The sequence below is a fragment of the Chlorocebus sabaeus genome, chromosome 6 (assembly GCF_047675955.1).
Source record: "Chlorocebus sabaeus isolate Y175 chromosome 6, mChlSab1.0.hap1, whole genome shotgun sequence".
Classification (NCBI taxonomy): domain Eukaryota; kingdom Metazoa; phylum Chordata; class Mammalia; order Primates; family Cercopithecidae; genus Chlorocebus; species Chlorocebus sabaeus.
The window spans coordinates 62243463-62260309 of record NC_132909.1 but is presented as its reverse complement, the minus strand read 5'-3'; the positions used below and the strand labels follow the sequence as shown (position 1 = coordinate 62260309).

Sequence of the window (16847 nt, the reverse complement as noted above, 5' to 3'; positions counted from 1 at the left end):
CCCATCAGGCTGGGATTTCCGTAGGAAGAATCCTCAGAGCCCGGGTCACGTGAAGAGGAAACTTAAATTCCCTCATCAGACCAGGGAGACCCAGAGGCAGCGTGGAAGACCAGCGGGCCAGGCAGTTGCGGAGGCCAGGAGGCCCACAGAGAAAAGACGAGGCCTCCCCTCTCAGACTGAGGAGTCCCACGGGGCAAGGGTCTGGCCTCCCCTGTTGACCAGAGGGTCCCACAGAGAGGGCCGCAGCCTCCCCCCACACTGGTCATTCTTTCAAGGCATGACGAAGCCCCTCGCTTCGGACTGGGGGTTCCGACAGAGGCAGGTGGGTCACCCCCGAGAGTGGAGCTTCTCGCAGAGCGGGGCCAGCGGCCTTCCCCATGAGACGGGGAGTTCAGCAGGGAGGCCCCAGGAGACGGGGTCCTGTGGGAGGTCTGGGCCTCACCCGTCACACTGCTGGGCCGCACTCGCTGGAGGGGAGTGGGCCTCCCCTGTCAGACTGGCCCCTTTGAAGGCAGAGTCCAGGCCACCCCCATCAGACAAGGTCTCCGACAGGAGACAGACAGACTGGGCTTCCCCGCCCCACCCCTGTCGACTTGAAGGATCTCACGGGGAGAAGGGAGCCGCCCCCATCAAACCAGGGATCCCCTAGGGAGTGGGGGTGGGGGTGGGGTTGAGCCTCCCCCATCAGACAACAGGCCGCCCCCCAGGCTGCCCACATACGCATGTCAAACAGATCCTTCTTGGGACTGTCCTTGGGCTGCAGGAGTACCGTGTCCTCCGGCTCGGGGGCGTCCAGACCCTGGGTGTTGACATAGAGGTGTTCCTCCAGGTCCAGGGGGCCCCGGGCGTCCGCCTGCACGTAGCCGTCCCCTGGTGGAGCTGGGGAGTGTGAGGAGGGGCAGCGGGTCAGCTGGGAGCCAGGCCCTGGACACCGGGCAGGGTCCCACCAGGAGCCTCCCCCACCTGTGCTGCTGGCTGCAGGGCAGATGCTGCTCTGGCCTCCCTATGGTAACCCGCCCGACTGCAGGCATCACAGGGAGCGTCTTACAGCAGCAGTAAAGCCCTGTGGGGCTCCAGCCAGGGACACGAGTGGGACAGCGAGCGGTGGGGGCTGTGGGCACCAGACATCCACGCCCAGGGAGAGGGCAGCCGCTGCCCCACCCAGCCCCACCGCAGCCCCTCCCCGGCTCAGGGACCAGAGCTTCCCAGTGTGTATGTTCAGTCCCCACGTTTAAAAATAATCACAGTGACTCTGCTTCCCTGTAATTATGCTATCAACATGGCACACGTGGGTCACTTGTTCTGACTCGGTTCTATTTTAAGATTTTCCTTCCTTTCTTTTTTTAATTGTATTTTGAACATGTAAAGTATTTACACGGGGCCGGGCATGGCGGCTCACGCCTGTAATCCCAGCACTTTTGGAGGCGGAGGCAGGAGAATCATTTGAGGTCAGGAGTTCGAGACCAGCCTGGCCAAGGCCAACGTGGCGAAACCCTGTCTCTACTGAAAATACAAAAATCAGCCGGGCGTGGTGGTGCGCGCCCATAATCCCAACTAATCGGGAGGCAGAGGCGTAAGAATCGCTTGAACCTGGGAGGCAGAGATTGCAGTGAGCTGAGATTGTGCCATTGCACTCCAGCCTGGACAACAGAATGAGACTCAGTCTCAAACAAACAAAAAAAAAAAGTATCTACATGGTTCCAAAGCCGGAACGGCATCTCAGGTGTCCTCGGGGCATTCCCTTGGGACCTGCCTGGACCCCGCCTGCATCATTCTGCCGGGTCCTGACCAGGCTGCCTCTGCCTCCGAACAGGGTCTGGCTGTGAGGCCGCGTGAACGGCAGGCCGCACTAGCCCTTGCTGGGTGACGAGAGCAGGGGCTTCCCTCCGGCCTTCCCAGTCTACCAAGAGGGGGCACAGATTCCCTCAGCTTCTTACGGTCAGGGTGGGCAAGAAGGAAGAAACCCAGTGGCAAAGAGTCCAGAGAGGGGAGGACACACCGCGGGAGGGAGGGAGGGAGAGTCCGGGGAGGGGAGGACAGCACCGCGGGAGGGAGGGAGGGTCCGGGGAGGGGGGGACACACTGCGGGAGGGAGGGAGAGTCCAGGGAGGGGAGGACGGCACCGCGGGAGGGAGGGAGAGTCCGGGGAGGGAGAGTCCGGGGAGGGGGGGACACACTGCGGGAGGGAGGGAGAGTCCGGGGAGGGAGAGTCCGGGGAGGGGGGGACACACTGCGGGAGGGAGGGAGAGTCCAGGGAGGGGAGGACGGCACCGCGGGAGGGAGAGAGAGTCGGGGGAGGGGAGGACACACTGCGGGAGGGAGGGAGAGTCCAAGGAGGGGAGGACGGCACCGCGGGAGGGAGGGAGAGTCCGGGGAGGGAGAGTCCGGGGAGGGAGAGTCGGGGAGGGAGGACGGCACCGCGGGAGGGAGGGAGAGTCCGGGGAGGGAGGACGGCACCGCGGGAGGGAGGGAGAGTCCGGGGAGGGAGAGTCGGGGAGGGAGGACGGCACCGCGGGAGGCAGATGGGGGGAGGAATCCGTGCACCCCGGAACTCGGTGCGGCATGTTTGTAGCAGTTCTTGGGCAGAGAATCCCGAAAGGCACGACAAGCAGTGAGAACAGCCTGGTGTGGGCACCGGGGCGGGAACCCTGGCGAGCCCCTCGGCAGGGGTGAGCTGCCAGCATCGCAGAGGAACGTGGGCCAGGACCAGCTCACAGCTGGGCACCGGGTGGTTCCCGATGGCTCAAGCTTCTCCAACCTGCTCGAGGGCTCTGACGCTTGGCAGCGAAATGCCAGATTGTTTAGGAAGATCTAAAAAAAGCTCAACACAGATGTTAGCAAGGCTGTTAGGACACAGGCAGCCGCAGGCGGGGCCCCTGGGCGAGCCGACTGCACAGCCGCCTCGAGGGTGACGGGCACTGCGGGTAACGTGAGTAAGGGCGGCGCTCCGTGACCGGGCAGTTCCCAGCTCAGCATGCACCGGAGAAAAGGGCTCGTGGCAACCAGGGGCGCCTGCCGCGGAGCTACCTGAGGGAGCAGGAGGGTCACTCAATGCCCATCAGGAATGGCCTCGGTAAGAGGGAACTGCACAAGGCACAGGGAAGGGGAATTGCACACGGCACAGGAAAGGGGAATTGCACATGGCACAGGGAAGGGGAATTGCACACGGCACAGGGAAGAGGGAATTGCACAGGGAAGGGGGAATTGCACAGGGAAGGGGGAATTGCACAGGGAAGGGGGAATTGCACACAGCACAGGGAAGGGGGAATTACACACGGCACAGGGAAGGGGGATTGCACAGGGAAGGGGGATTGCACAGGGAAGGGGGAATTGCACACGACACAGGGAAGGGGGTATTGCACACGGTACAGGGAAGGGGAATTATACGCGGCACAGGGAAGGGGGAATTGCACAGGGAAGGGGGAATTGCACACGGCACAGGGAAGGGGGAATTGCACAGGGAAGGGGGAATTACACACGGCACACGGAAGAGGGAATTGCACAGGGAAGGGGGAATTACACACAGCACAGGGAAGGGGGAATTGCGCAGGGCACAGGGAAGGGGGAATTGCACACGGCAAAGGGAAGGGGGAATTGCACAGGGAAGGGGGAATTGCACACGGCACAGGGAAGGGGGAATTGCACACGGCACAGGGAAGGGGAATTGCACACAGCACAGGGAAGGGAGGCTCTCTTGAGCCCAGGGCTTTGAGACCAGCCTGGGCAACACAGTGAGACCTCCACAAAATTTAAGAATTTGCTGGGTGCAGTGGCACACGCCTGTGGTTCCAGCTACTCTGGAGGGTTAGGAGGACGAACTGCTGGAGCCTGGGAGGTGGAGGCTTCTGTGAGCCGTGATCACGCCACTGCACTCCAACCTGGGCGGCAGAGCAAGATGCTGTCTCAAAAACAAAAAGCCAAAGCTCGAAGTGCCCGGTGGGAATGGCGGTTGAGCGGGCAATTACTGATTCCTACTGAAATGGCACGGATGCCCCTCCGTGGGACGTGTGTGTTGAGTCCTGGCACACAAGCGGACCGTATAAGGTCACCACACCACTGTCTGTCACGGCAAAGGCCTGGAATCGACGCAGATGTCCAGGAGCAGGGTGTGGGAGGAAGAAGTGACGTAACAATGAGGAAGTCTGGCATGCACAGTGTGGGAAGAACCCGCGATGCTTGCCCCGTGGACACAGCAAGGCGGAAGACACATGGGTAGCACACCCCATCTGCAAAAACGGGGGCCGTGATGCACATTTGAACCGGCTTGAGTATCCGTGCAAAAGCTAGGAAAACAACTCAGGAGCCACTGACGGCTAACAGTGGCTGCCTGATCAGGGAGGCAGAGAAGAGATGCAGACAGGGATGAGAAAGATTGCTCACTAAACGGCTTTTTAAACTCCATTTTTAAAATGTTTTGAACCATGTGGACAAATGCAGTACCTATATCCAACATACAAGGAAGCCTAATACTGTGTGGATGAAGCGGTACGTATATCCAACAGGCACAGAAACTTAATACCGTGTGGATGACGCAGCACCTACGTCCAACACGCACGGAAACCTAAAACCGTGTGGATGACGCAGCACCTACATCCAACATGGACGGAAACCCGATACCGTGCGGATGACGCAGCACCTACGTCCAACACGCATGGAAACCGATACCGTGTGGATGACGCAGCACCTACGTCCAACACGCACGGAAACCGATACCGTGTGGATGACGCAGCACCTATGCCCAACACGCACGGATACCGTGTGGATGACGCAGCACCTACGCCCAACACGCACGGAAACCCGATACCGTGTGGATGACGCAGCACCTACGCCCAACACGCACGGAAACCCGATACCGTGTGGATGACGCAGCACCTACGCCCAACACGCACGGAAACCGGATACCGTGTGGATGACGCAGCACCTACGCCCAACACGCACGGAAACCCGATACCGTGTGGATGACGCAGCACCTACGCCCAACACGCACGGAAACCGGATACCGTGTGGATGACGCAGCACCTACGCCCAACACGCACGGAAACCGGATACCGTGTGGATGACGCAGCACCTACGTCCAACACACAGGGAAACCGGATACCGTGTGGATGACGCAGCACCTACGTCCAACACGCACGGAAACCGGATACCGTGTGGATGACGCAGCACCTACATCCAACATGGACGGAAACCCGATACCGTGCGGATGACGCAGCACCTACATCCAACATGGACGGAAACCGGATACCGTGTGGATGACGCAGCACCTACGTCCAACACACACGGAAACCAGTCTGTGCAGGCGAAACAGACACTGATGATGAAAATCTCAGCAGACTGTGAGGAGCAAGACGACATCGTAGGTGAATGTGAAATAAGCTGAGAGGAGAAAGACTGAGGGGGGGCAGCGCGGGACAGGGCTGAGGCGCCCCAGCATCCTCGTGGGCACCCCTTGCAGCCCAAGCCCATCCTACCTGCACCCGTGGACCCCACGTCCCATGGCAGGCTGCGGGCATCTCTTAGAGAAGCAGATGGACCCTGGAAACAGAGCAGCGAGAGGTTCCCCGGTGTGTGCAAGCCCCTCTTCCTGGTTCAGGACCCCCAGTCTCCCCACCCAGCCCTCCTAGACAGCTGGAGACTTAGGGGTGGGGAGGCCAGTCCTGGCCCTCCCCTGGCTCCCTCGCTCTGTGACTGAGCCCCCGGGTCTGCCGCTCACCTCTGCCGTGGCCTTCCCCGCCTTCTCTCCACCTCGGAAGGTGGTCAGCCCATCCTGCCACCTTGCAATGGCTGTTCCCCCTGCCTGGATGCCCTTCCCCACACTGTGGTCCCAGGCAGCTCCTATTCACCAGTCAGGGCCCCGTCCAAACGCCGCTTCCTCAGGGAAGCCCTCCGACCTCCCTACAGAGTCCAGGTCCATGTGGACATCCTCAGTGCCTCCCTGGTGGCCTTATCAATGCTGTGATTAAATCATTAGCGTATTTATTCAGTGTCTGAGAGTAGAAGTCATGTCTGAAATGCCACCTCGTCTGATGTGTCCAGAGTAGGCTGGGCAGATAGACGGCGCCTCATCGTGAGTGAGATAGTGAGAGATAGAGAGAGTCTGTGAACGAGTCTGTGAGTGAGTGAGATCGTGAGTGAGATTGTGAGTGAGACAGTGAGCTGGTGAGTGAGTGAGTGGGAGTAGCCCCAGCAGATACATGGCGCCCCATCGTGAGTCTGTGAATGAGTCTGAGTGAGTCTGTGAGTGAGACTGTGAGTCTGAGTGAGATTGTGAGATTGTGAGTGAATGAGATCATGAGTGAGTGAGATCATAAGTGAATGAGTGAGTGAGATGGTGAGTGAGATGGTGAGTGAGATGGTGAGTGAGATGGTGAGTGAGTGAGATGGTGAGTGAGTGAGATGGTAAGTGAGTGAGATGGTGAGTGAGTGAGATCGTGAGTGAGTGAGATGGTGAGTGAGATGGTGAGTGAGTGAGATCGTGAGTGAGTGAGATGGTGAGTGAGATGGTGAGTGAGATCGTGAGTGAGATGGTGAGTGAGTGAGATGGTGAGTGAGTGAGATGGTGAGTGAGATCGTGAGTGAGATCGTGAGTGAGTGAGATGGTGAGTGAGATGGTGAGTGAGATGGTGAGTGAGTGAGATGGTGAGTGAGATGGTGAGTGAGATGGTGAGTGAGATGGTGAGTGAGATGGTGAGTGAGTGAGATGGTGAGTGAGATGGTGAGTGAGATGGTGAGTGAGATGGTGAGTGAGTGAGATGGTGAGTGAGTGAGATGGTGAGTGAGTGAGACGGTGAGTGAGATGGTGAGTGAGATGGTGAGTGAGTGAGATGGTGAGTGAGTGAGATGGTGAGTGAGATGGTGAGTGAGATGGTGAGTGAGATGGTGAGTGAGTGAGATGGTGAGTGAGATGGTGAGTGAGTGAGATGGTGAGTGAGATGGTGAGTGAGATGGTGAGTGAGTGAGATGGTGAGTGAGTGAGATGGTGAGTGAGTGAGATGGTGAGTGAGTGAGATGGTGAGTGAGATGATGAGTGAGATGGTGAGTGAGATGGTGAGTGAGATGGTGAGTGAGATCGTGAGTGAGATGGTGAGTGAGTGAGATGGTGAGTGAGATGGTGAGTGAGTGAGGTCGTGAGTGAGATGGTGAGTGAGTGAGATGGTGAGTGAGATGGTGAGTGAGTGAGATGGTGAGTGAGATGGTGAGTGAGTGAGATGGTGAGTGAGATGGTGAGTGAGTGAGATGGTGAGTGAGATGGTGAGTGAGTGAGATGGTGAGTGAGTGAGATGGTGAGTGAGTGAGATGGTGAGTGAGTGAGATGGTGAGTGAGTGAGATGGTGAGTGAGTGAGATGGTGAGTGAGTGAGATGGTGAGTGAGTGAGATGGTGAGTGAGATGGTGAGTGAGTGAGATCGTGAGTGAGTGAGATGGTGAGTGAGATGGTGAGTGAGATCGTGAGTGAGATGGTGAGTGAGTGAGATGGTGAGTGAGTGAGATGGTGAGTGAGATCGTGAGTGAGATCGTGAGTGAGTGAGATGGTGAGTGAGATGGTGAGTGAGATGGTGAGTGAGTGAGATGGTGAGTGAGATGGTGAGTGAGATGGTGAGTGAGTGAGATGGTGAGTGAGTGAGATGGTGAGTGAGTGAGATGGTGAGTGAGATGGTGAGTGAGATGGTGAGTGAGATGGTGAGTGAGTGAGATGGTGAGTGAGATGGTGAGTGAGATGGTGAGTGAGATCGTGAGTGAGATGGTGAGTGAGTGAGATGGTGAGTGAGATGGTGAGTGAGGTCGTGAGTGAGATGGTGAGTGAGTGAGATGGTGAGTGAGATGGTGAGTGAGTGAGATGGTGAGTGAGATGGTGAGTGAGTGAGATGGTGAGTGAGATGGTGAGTGAGTGAGATGGTGAGTGAGTGAGATGGTGAGTGAGTGAGATGGTGAGTGAGTGAGATGGTGAGTGAGTGAGATCGTGAGTGAGTGAGATGGTGAGTGAGATGGTGAGTGAGTGAGATCGTGAGTGAGTGAGATGGTGAGTGAGATGGTGAGTGAGATCGTGAGTGAGATGGTGAGTGAGTGAGATGGTGAGTGAGTGAGATGGTGAGTGAGATCGTGAGTGAGATCGTGAGTGAGTGAGATGGTGAGTGAGATGGTGAGTGAGATGGTGAGTGAGATGGTGAGTGAGATGGTGAGTGAGTGAGATGGTGAGTGAGATGGTGAGTGAGTGAGATGGTGAGTGAGATGGTGAGTGAGATGGTGAGTGAGTGAGATGGTGAGTGAGTGAGATGGTGAGTGAGATGGTGAGTGAGATGGTGAGTGAGTGAGATGGTGAGTGAGTGAGATGGTGAGTGAGATGGTGAGTGAGATGGTGAGTGAGTGAGATGGTGAGTGAGATGGTGAGTGAGTGAGATGGTGAGTGAGATGGTGAGTGAGTGAGATGGTGAGTGAGTGAGATGGTGAGTGAGTGAGATGGTGAGTGAGATGATGAGTGAGATGGTGAGTGAGATGGTGAGTGAGATGGTGAGTGAGATGGTGAGTGAGTGAGATGGTGAGTGAGATGGTGAGTGAGATGGTGAGTGAGATCGTGAGTGAGATGGTGAGTGAGTGAGATGGTGAGTGAGATGGTGAGTGAGTGAGGTCGTGAGTGAGATGGTGAGTGAGTGAGATGGTGAGTGAGATGGTGAGTGAGTGAGATGGTGAGTGAGATGGTGAGTGAGTGAGATGGTGAGTGAGTGAGATGGTGAGTGAGATGGTGAGTGAGATGGTGAGTGAGTGAGATGGTGAGTGAGATGGTGAGTGAGATGGTGAGTGAGTGAGATGGTGAGTGAGTGAGATGGTGAGTGAGATGGTGAGTGAGATGGTGAGTGAGTGAGATGGTGAGTGAGATGGTGAGTGAGTGAGATGGTGAGTGAGATGGTGAGTGAGATGGTGAGTGAGTGAGATGGTGAGTGAGTGAGATGGTGAGTGAAATGGTGAGTGAGTGAGATGGTGAGTGAGTGAGATGGTGAGTGAGTGAGATGGTGAGTGAGTGAGATGGTGAGTGAGATGGTGAGTGAGATGGTGAGTGAGTGAGATGGTGAGTGAGTGAGATGGTGAGTGAGATGGTGAGTGAGATGGTGAGTGAGTGAGATGGTGAGTGAGTGAGATGGTGAGTGAGATGGTGAGTGAGATGGTGAGTGAGATGGTGAGTGAGTGAGATGGTGAGTGAGTGAGATGGTGAGTGAGATGGTGAGTGAGATGGTGAGTGAGATGGTGAGTGAGTGAGATGGTGAGTGAGTGAGATGGTGAGTGAGATGGTGAGTGAGTGAGATGGTGAGTGAGTGAGATGGTGAGTGAGTGAGATGGTGAGTGAGATGGTGAGTGAGATGGTGAGTGAGTGAGATGGTGAGTGAGTGAGATGGTGAGTGAGTGAGATGGTGAGTGAGTGAGATGGTGAGTGAGATGATGAGTGAGATGGTGAGTGAGATGGTGAGTGAGATGGTGAGTGAGTGAGATGGTGAGTGAGATGGTGAGTGAGATGGTGAGTGAGATCGTGAGTGAGATGGTGAGTGAGTGAGATGGTGAGTGAGATGGTGAGTGAGTGAGGTCGTGAGTGAGATGGTGAGTGAGTGAGATGGTGAGTGAGATGGTGAGTGAGTGAGATGGTGAGTGAGATGGTGAGTGAGATCGTGAGTGAGATCGTGAGTGAGTGAGATGGTGAGTGAGATGGTGAGTGAGTGAGATGGTGAGTGAGATGGTGAGTGAGATGGTGAGTGAGATGGTGAGTGAGATGGTGAGTGAGATGGTGAGTGAGTGAGATGGTGAGTGAGATGGTGAGTGAGATGGTGAGTGAGATGGTGAGTGAGATGGTGAGATGGTGAGTGAGTCTGTGAGTCTGAGTCTGTGAGTGAGATTGTGAGATTGTGAATGAGTCAGTGAGTGAGATCGTGAGTGAGATCGTGAGTGAGTGAGATGGTGAGTGAGATGGTGAGTGAGTGAGATCACAAGTCTGTGAGGGAGTGAATGAGTGAGTGAGTCTGAGTGACAGAGACCCTCCTCTAGGATCAAGGAGAAGAGGAGCAGAAAGAAGAGCTGGAGGAAGGTCCAGGAGACCAGCAGCTTAGGCATCCCTGCCCCCGTCCCCACGAGGCAGAGGCTGACCTGGCCGAGGGCTGTGAGGGCGCAGGGCTGTGTCAGGGCCAGCCGGGAGTCCACCAGCCCGCCCGGCGGCGGCTCCTTCCCTGGGACGCTGTTGTAGTAACTGTGCTCCGCAGCCTCCTCCTCGTCCCCCCAGGCCGACTCCTCTGGCCCCGCCAGCCTGGGGGACAGACAGCAATGGCCGTGGCACAGGCAGGGCCCAAGGGGGCTAAACCCTCACAGCTTGAGCTTCTGGGGGAGCAGGAAAGGCCTGAGTTCGAATCCCAGCCCCCCGCCTGTCGCTGAGGGTTCCCACCAGGAAACGCTTCGCGAGCGAGTGACGGGGCCCACTACTTCCTCGTCTCTGACATGGAATGCTGCACACATTTCCAAGCTGCAGCACAAAAGGCAGGACGCTGGCAAACCCGGTCCCACTCCTTTCTGCCCATCTCCGGCGCTGCCCGGCAACAGAGGGCAGGAGCCAAGTTTATCCCCAGAATCAGGACATCGCCGGTCAGGGTGGCAACTCTCTGGGCTCAGAGCACCCCCGCCCTCTGGCCCCGAAGGCGCTGGCGAGCTCCTCAGCAAGCACAGCCCGGAGAGCCAGAGGGGCACACGCCGCCTGGCCCACAATCGCTGCCGGGATAAACCACAGGGCAGCCTACGGAAGGCAGGGGCAGCTCCAGAGGCAGGCGAGGAGCCCGTCCCAGCGTCGGAGCGCGCCGAGCAATGTGCGTCGAGCACGCCGTCCCTGTGCACAAAGGGGTGAGCGTGAGCACGCGTGACCAGCAGGGCTGGGAGCTCACGGGCCTGCACCTGCCCTCCCACCGTTGGAGGAACATGACTTTCTAATGATGAATAGAGACTTAAATGCCTCCTTCTCCAAGGCCGGCTGGCAAACCCCAGCCCAGAGCCAAATCCAGCTCACCGCCTAGATCTGTGTGTCCACGAGCTAAGAACGGGCTTTCAGCCTCTAAATCATCAAAGTTAAGTGTCTGAGAAAACATCCAGAGAATCATATTTTGCGACACGTGACATTCACACTTCAGTGTCTATAAATAACGTGTTACCAGCACACAGACACGTCCCCCCTTTACACATCTTCTATGGTGGGACACAGGCCGTTTGGGCCGCGCGGCTGGAGGAGGGATGTTGGTTATAGCGGCAGGGCTGACAGCCTCGGGCACACCGGGGAGTCAGCTCGCTCAGTCCTCCCGAGTCCTGGGGGCGGGGATGCGTTTACCCGGGTGTTACAGCCGAGGAAACAGGATCCTCTGGCCGAGCCACGTTCTCAGGGGACAGGGAGGGAGGGACAAGGGCAGGACAGAGGCCGAGGCCTGCAGGAGGTGGAGCCAGCTCTGCACCCGGGCAGGTCGCTGGGGGCGTCCCCAGGGCATGGGGGAGGTGGGTCTGTTACCTTTCTGGGGGCAGTGCCACCTTGGGTGGGCTGTGCAGGTACTGCTTGAAGCGCAGCTCGAAGGCTTGGCCGACGGTGCTGATGACGCTCTGGGCCAGGCCCTCACAGCACTCCAGGATGTGGCAGGCTGCGGGGACGTTGGTCATGCGGCCTCCAAGCCACACGGCCGTGCCCCGGCCACAGGACCCCCACCGGCCTCCCCGGGGAGCCTCACCTCTCTGGTTGATGGGGTCCTTGGCGACGTAGGCCACGTAATCCGTCATGTCCTGGGGGCAGGGAGGGGCCAGCTGGACCTGCCTGGACCCCGCACCGGGATTCCCAGCCACCCACCCCAGCAATGCAGACAGATGGGGCAGTGGATGTGGACACAGGGTACGTGAGGCGGGCTCTGGGGAAGGGCGAGAGGGTCTCGCGGCTGGAGGGGGCGGCGGGGCTGCAGGTCCACCCCCATCCCTGGCCTCACCGTGTCTCCACCTGATGCGAAGGAGATGGACGGCATGTGGTGGTTGGCGATGACCTGTGGGGGCAGGAGGCACACGTGGTCATGGGGGTCCCCGCTTTGAGGGCAGGGGGCCCGGCAACTGTACCAGGGCCACATCGAGGAAGGGGGCAGGGGCAGGGGCAGGGATGTGGGGATGGAGACATCCCCTGGACACACACCCACTGCAGCTGGGTCCTGGGTCAGCCTAGACAACTGAGGCTGGGATGTGGAGGCCCCAGCAAGGACGGGACTAGGGCCCTAAGGGATGTGTGGGGTCCACAGGAGGTCACATGGGAATGTGCGTGAGAGGACAAACCACCCCCAATGCAACACCACACAGGCACCTGCCCAGACGCTCACGCACACACATCCCATGCCCCACACACGTGCACACACACACACACCCCCACACACCCGAAGCAGCCGTGGGAGGGCTGGACCCACACTCCTGACTCCCTTGTCCACGTGCAAGGGCACCTGTGAGTGCATTTGCATGCTCATCTGAATGCTCATTTGCATGCTTGTGTGCTTATTTGCCTGCTCGTCTGTGTGTTCATCTGCATGCTCATTTGTGTGCTCATTTGCATGCTTGTGTGCTCATTTGCATGCTTCTTTGCATGCTCATTTGCAGGCTCATCTGCATGCTTGTTTGTGTGTTCATTTGCAGGCTCATTTGCATGTTCGTGTGCTCATTTGCATGTTCATTTACATGCTTGTGTGCTCATTTGCATGCTTCTTTGCATGCTCATTTGCGTGGTTCTGCTTCATTTGCTTCCCGTCACTCAGATCTCTCTAGGCCCCAGTGAACCCCCACTACCAGCCACGTCCTGAGTCCTCCCTACAGAGCATCCACTCCTCAGCCCCCATAGGGACCCTCGAGGCTCTCCCCTGGCCAGCCCCGGCCCAGCCAGGAGGGTCCGCTCGGAGCCTCAGTGTCCTGTCCGTATGGTGGTCAGGGGTCCATGCCTCGCAGGGTCGGGGTGGAGATGGAAACTGCGTGGAAACTGCCCTAGCCACCCCCGGCCAGCTCCATCCTTCTCTAGCCTCATCCCTGGAGCCCCACCTGCCGCCCCAACGCCAGCCCAGGGACGCTGCCTCGCCCCGAACCCCTCACGATGACCCATGCTGACTTCTCCGACAGGGAGACGCCTCCTCTCTCAGCCAGGCCTCCCTGAGACCCCCCTCCTCACCACCTCCCAGAGCCCTCCAGGAAGTCTCTTCCAGCACACAGAGCGCAGCACACGCTCAGGACACCCCTCGCCTGGCCTCGCAATGCCTCCTAGAATCTATTATTTCCTTCATTTCTGCAATTATGTTTTTTTGTTTTTCTGGTGTTCTGAGATGCTCTGTCGCCCAGGCGGAGTGCAGTGGTGCGATCTCGGCTCACTGCAACCTCCGCCTCCCGGGTTCATGCCATTCTCCTGCCTCAGCCTCCCAAGTAGCTGGGACTACAGGCGCCCGCCACCACGCCCGGCTAATCTTTGTATTTTTGGTAGAGTCGGGGTTTCTCCATGTTGGCCAGGCTGGTCTCGAACTCCTGACCTCAAGTGATCCGCCCGCCTCGGCCTCACAGTGCTGGGATTAGGGCCACCGAGCCCGGCCTGCAGCGATGATACTTCTGCTGTTTGTTTCCCCCTGAGGACTGGTAGCCGGGTTTATCCCCCTCCCCCAGGCACTGTGGAAGTTGGGGTGGACTACTCTCTGGGGTGGGGCATCCTGGCCACTGCGGGGTGCTGAGCAGCGTCCCTGCCCCCACCCACTCCATTCCAGAAGCACCCGGTGTCGGGACAGCTTGCCCAGGCAGGAGCCCCTGAGCTGAGCCCCGTGAAGCCAGCAGCTGCACCCCAGCTCCCGCTCAGCAGGGCCTCGGCTCATCTTTCCCGATAAACGCCACCTGCCGCCCGCCCCCAGCGCCCAGCCTGGCTTTGCCTCGGTGGCTCCTAGGACTCCTGGCCCCTCTGGGGGTCTGGGGACGCCGGGGAGGAGGGCAGACCCACCTGGCGCGTGGCGGGCACGGAGAGGCTGAGGCCGTCGGTGGAGATGTGGATGGAGATGCTCATGCCGGCGAAGCGAAGGTTGCTCTTGCCCAGGACGGACGCCAGGGCCTTGTTGGGGGCCTGAGTTGGGGGCGGAGCACAGAGAGGGCGGCCATGGGTGGGGGCCGCCGAGGGGCTCCCAGGATGGCCGCAGCGTCCCCGAGGCTCCCGACTGCTCCACCGGCCCCACGAGAGACCACAAGCCGCACTCACCTTTTTCTTCCAGGATCCCCGGACGCCAGGCACGGCCTCGTGGAGTCGGTTGATGGCTTCCCTGGGGATGGGAGGAGGGGGCTTAGAGAGTGTGGTGGGGGTGGTCAGGGAGAGAGCTGGGGAGGAAGGAGTCAGAGAGGGCAGGGGTCTGGGGAGGGGGCAGGAGCTCAGAGAAGGGCAGAGTCAGAGAGGGGAGAGGAAGGCAGAGAGGCAGGGGATGGGAGAGGGTGGGGGCTGGGGAACCTGGGGGACGAGTGCCCAGCAGGACAGGTCCAGCCCACCCTGTCTGCGTCCTTGCATCCGGCAGATGCCCGGCCCCCAGCTCCAGCCCCTCTACCACCGTCTCTTTCCCGGGGACCACGTGTCCCTGGCCTCGGCCCAATAGGAAGGCGCGGGGTCAGATCTGGGGGTTGGACCAGCGAGCAGGAGACCCTGAGCCTGACCCCAGTCCCGTGTCCTGATCCTGTCTGCAGTGCCAGAGGAGTGACCTCTGCTCTGGAGGGCCCCTGAGTGGTGGCAGAAGCTGACCCCGAACGACAGTGCCTCAAACCACTGGTCCCCAGGAGAGGTCAGAAGTCTACGGGGTCCTGCAGGGGCCTCGGAAATGTCAGCGTCATGTGGAGAAACCAGACCCCCCCGACCCAGGGCGCATGGGAATTTCCACTGCACGGCCGCTGTGGAAAACAGCCTGGGGACTCCTCAAAAGCTTAAAAATTGTCCGGGCACAGCGGCTCCCACCTGGAATCCCAGCACTTTGGGAGGCTGAGGCGGATGGATCACCTGAGGTCAGGAGTTCGAGATCAGACTGACCAACATGGAGAAACCCCGTCTCTACTAAAAATATAACAACTAGCTGGGCATGGTGGCAGGTGCCTGTAATCCCAGCTACTCAGGAAGGCTGAGGCAGGAGAATTGCTTGAACCTGGAGACAGAGGTCGCAGTGAGCCAAGATCTCACCACTGCACACTCCAGCCTGGGCGACAGAGTGAGATTCCGTCTTAAAAAAAAAAAAAAAAAAAAGAATAGAAAAGAAAAGAAAGAAAAGGAGCGAGGCTCTGACCCAGGCCACAGCGCGGATGCAGCTTGGGAAAGTCACACTCAGTGAGAGACGCCAGACACAGGAGGCCACGCAGCGCGTGATCCTATTGCTACGAAATGTCCGGGACAGGCCGATCCACAGAGACAGGGTGGGGATGGCTGGTGGGTGCCGGGGTTGGGGAGGGGACGGGGAGTGGCTGTGAGGGGGACGGGGTGTTTCGGGGGTAATGAGGATGTTCGGAACCAGACAGTGGTGGTGGTCGTGTGACTGTGAAGATCCTAAAAAGCCCAGGTGAATCGTTTGATTCGGGAATTACATCTCACATACGCACGTGTAAACTACCCCACATAGGTTGTTTTAAGTCTGTATGAATGGAATCAACCAGTTTTCACAGAAAAAAAGGGTGTCGCTCTCCTCCCTGCCTAAGCCCTGGTCATATTCACAACCCCTGAGATTCCCTTCCAGACACCGCACAGCATCCTGAGGTCACCGTGTGGAGAACAGAGCAGGGACACAGAGACGCCGATGGGCCCTGGACCCAGAGGGAACCCGCCAGGCCCTGCACTCCCCGCCGTGCGGAGACGTGCCCAGCACCCTGCGAGCGACCGGCGTTCTTTCCATCTTAGAGGAGGACCGAGGCCTGGAGGGCCCAGTGATCGATGCCTGGCGTGGGGACAGGGCGGAGACGTGGCGTGAAGTGGGAGGGAGGTAGGAGGGCGCCGAGGCTGTGTCCTGGGGCCCCAGCACGGCTGTCGTGGAGCCCATCGCTGCTGCCCTCCAGCGCCTCACACAGCCCTATGCGGCCAGGGCAGGGTTGGTGGCTCACCTGGTCACCTGCGTGCGTGTGTTAAAGTCCAGGGAGCGCATGGAGCGGAGGACCTCGATGCAGCCCATGTACTGAGGGGAGAGAACAGGTGTCAGACGCCATCGGAAACCCCGCAGTGGAGCCACGTCCCTTTTCCCCGCAGCCCTTCGCCTCCTCGGCCACCCCTGAGGTCGAGCCCTTTCCTCTGCCCCTGGTGGCTCCGGGGCCTTCCTGCCTCCCCCACCTCAAGGCCTGGACACTGTCCCGAGAGCCGCCCCCTCGAACTCCAGGCATGTTTTTCTCTGTTGCTGTTTCTCAGGGGCCTGGCGGTTCCCCCCGAGGCTCTACAGTGCTTGGTCCCTTAACCGTCTTGCCCTTGTTGGTCTCTTTCTGTTCAGCCAGCACCTAAGCCGAGGAGTGTGAGGACGGTGCGATCCCGAGCACTTCCCTATCTCCAGCGCCCAGCTCAGGGTCTGGCAAACAGTGGGGTGGACGTCCTGGCAGCCACAGATGCACACACTGCTGGCCTCGCCCTCCACAGGAAGTTTGCGGGCTCCCGGCCAAGACAGCCGTTTCCGTGAAAAGGGAATTCACTGTCTCAACGACTCTGGTGATACCGACGGACAAGAGGGGCAGAGGCGTCCCTCCGAGTCCCTGGCCTGCTTCAGTGCCGTGAAGGGTGGGGGAGCAGGGCCAGGAGGCGAAGGCCACAGCATCCTTCCATCCCTGGCCCTTGCTGGTGGGAGGGGAAGGG

The 16847-nt window shown here is 58.8% G+C and overlaps 1 protein-coding gene across 3 annotated transcripts in view; it reads right to left on the bottom strand.

Moving 5' to 3' along the window:
* The window catches only part of SHC2 (SHC adaptor protein 2), a 41402-nt gene that overhangs the window by 6748 nt on the left and 17807 nt on the right, over nt 1-16847 (bottom strand). For all 3 annotated transcript variants that reach the window (XR_012093291.1, XR_012093290.1, XM_073017200.1), the window contains exons 2-10: nt 16115-16185; nt 14250-14310; nt 13998-14117; nt 11983-12036; nt 11734-11785; nt 11520-11646; nt 10127-10283; nt 5471-5534; nt 721-879 (exon numbers count right to left, since the gene is read on the bottom strand). Coding sequence is in view for 1 of the 3 variants with exons in the window: in XM_073017200.1 (XP_072873301.1) it covers nt 721-879; nt 5471-5534; nt 10127-10283; nt 11520-11646; nt 11734-11785; nt 11983-12036; nt 13998-14117; nt 14250-14310; nt 16115-16185 (865 nt within the window). In the remaining 2 variants the exon portion in view is untranslated. The remainder of the gene's footprint in view (nt 1-720; nt 880-5470; nt 5535-10126; nt 10284-11519; nt 11647-11733; nt 11786-11982; nt 12037-13997; nt 14118-14249; nt 14311-16114; nt 16186-16847) is intronic.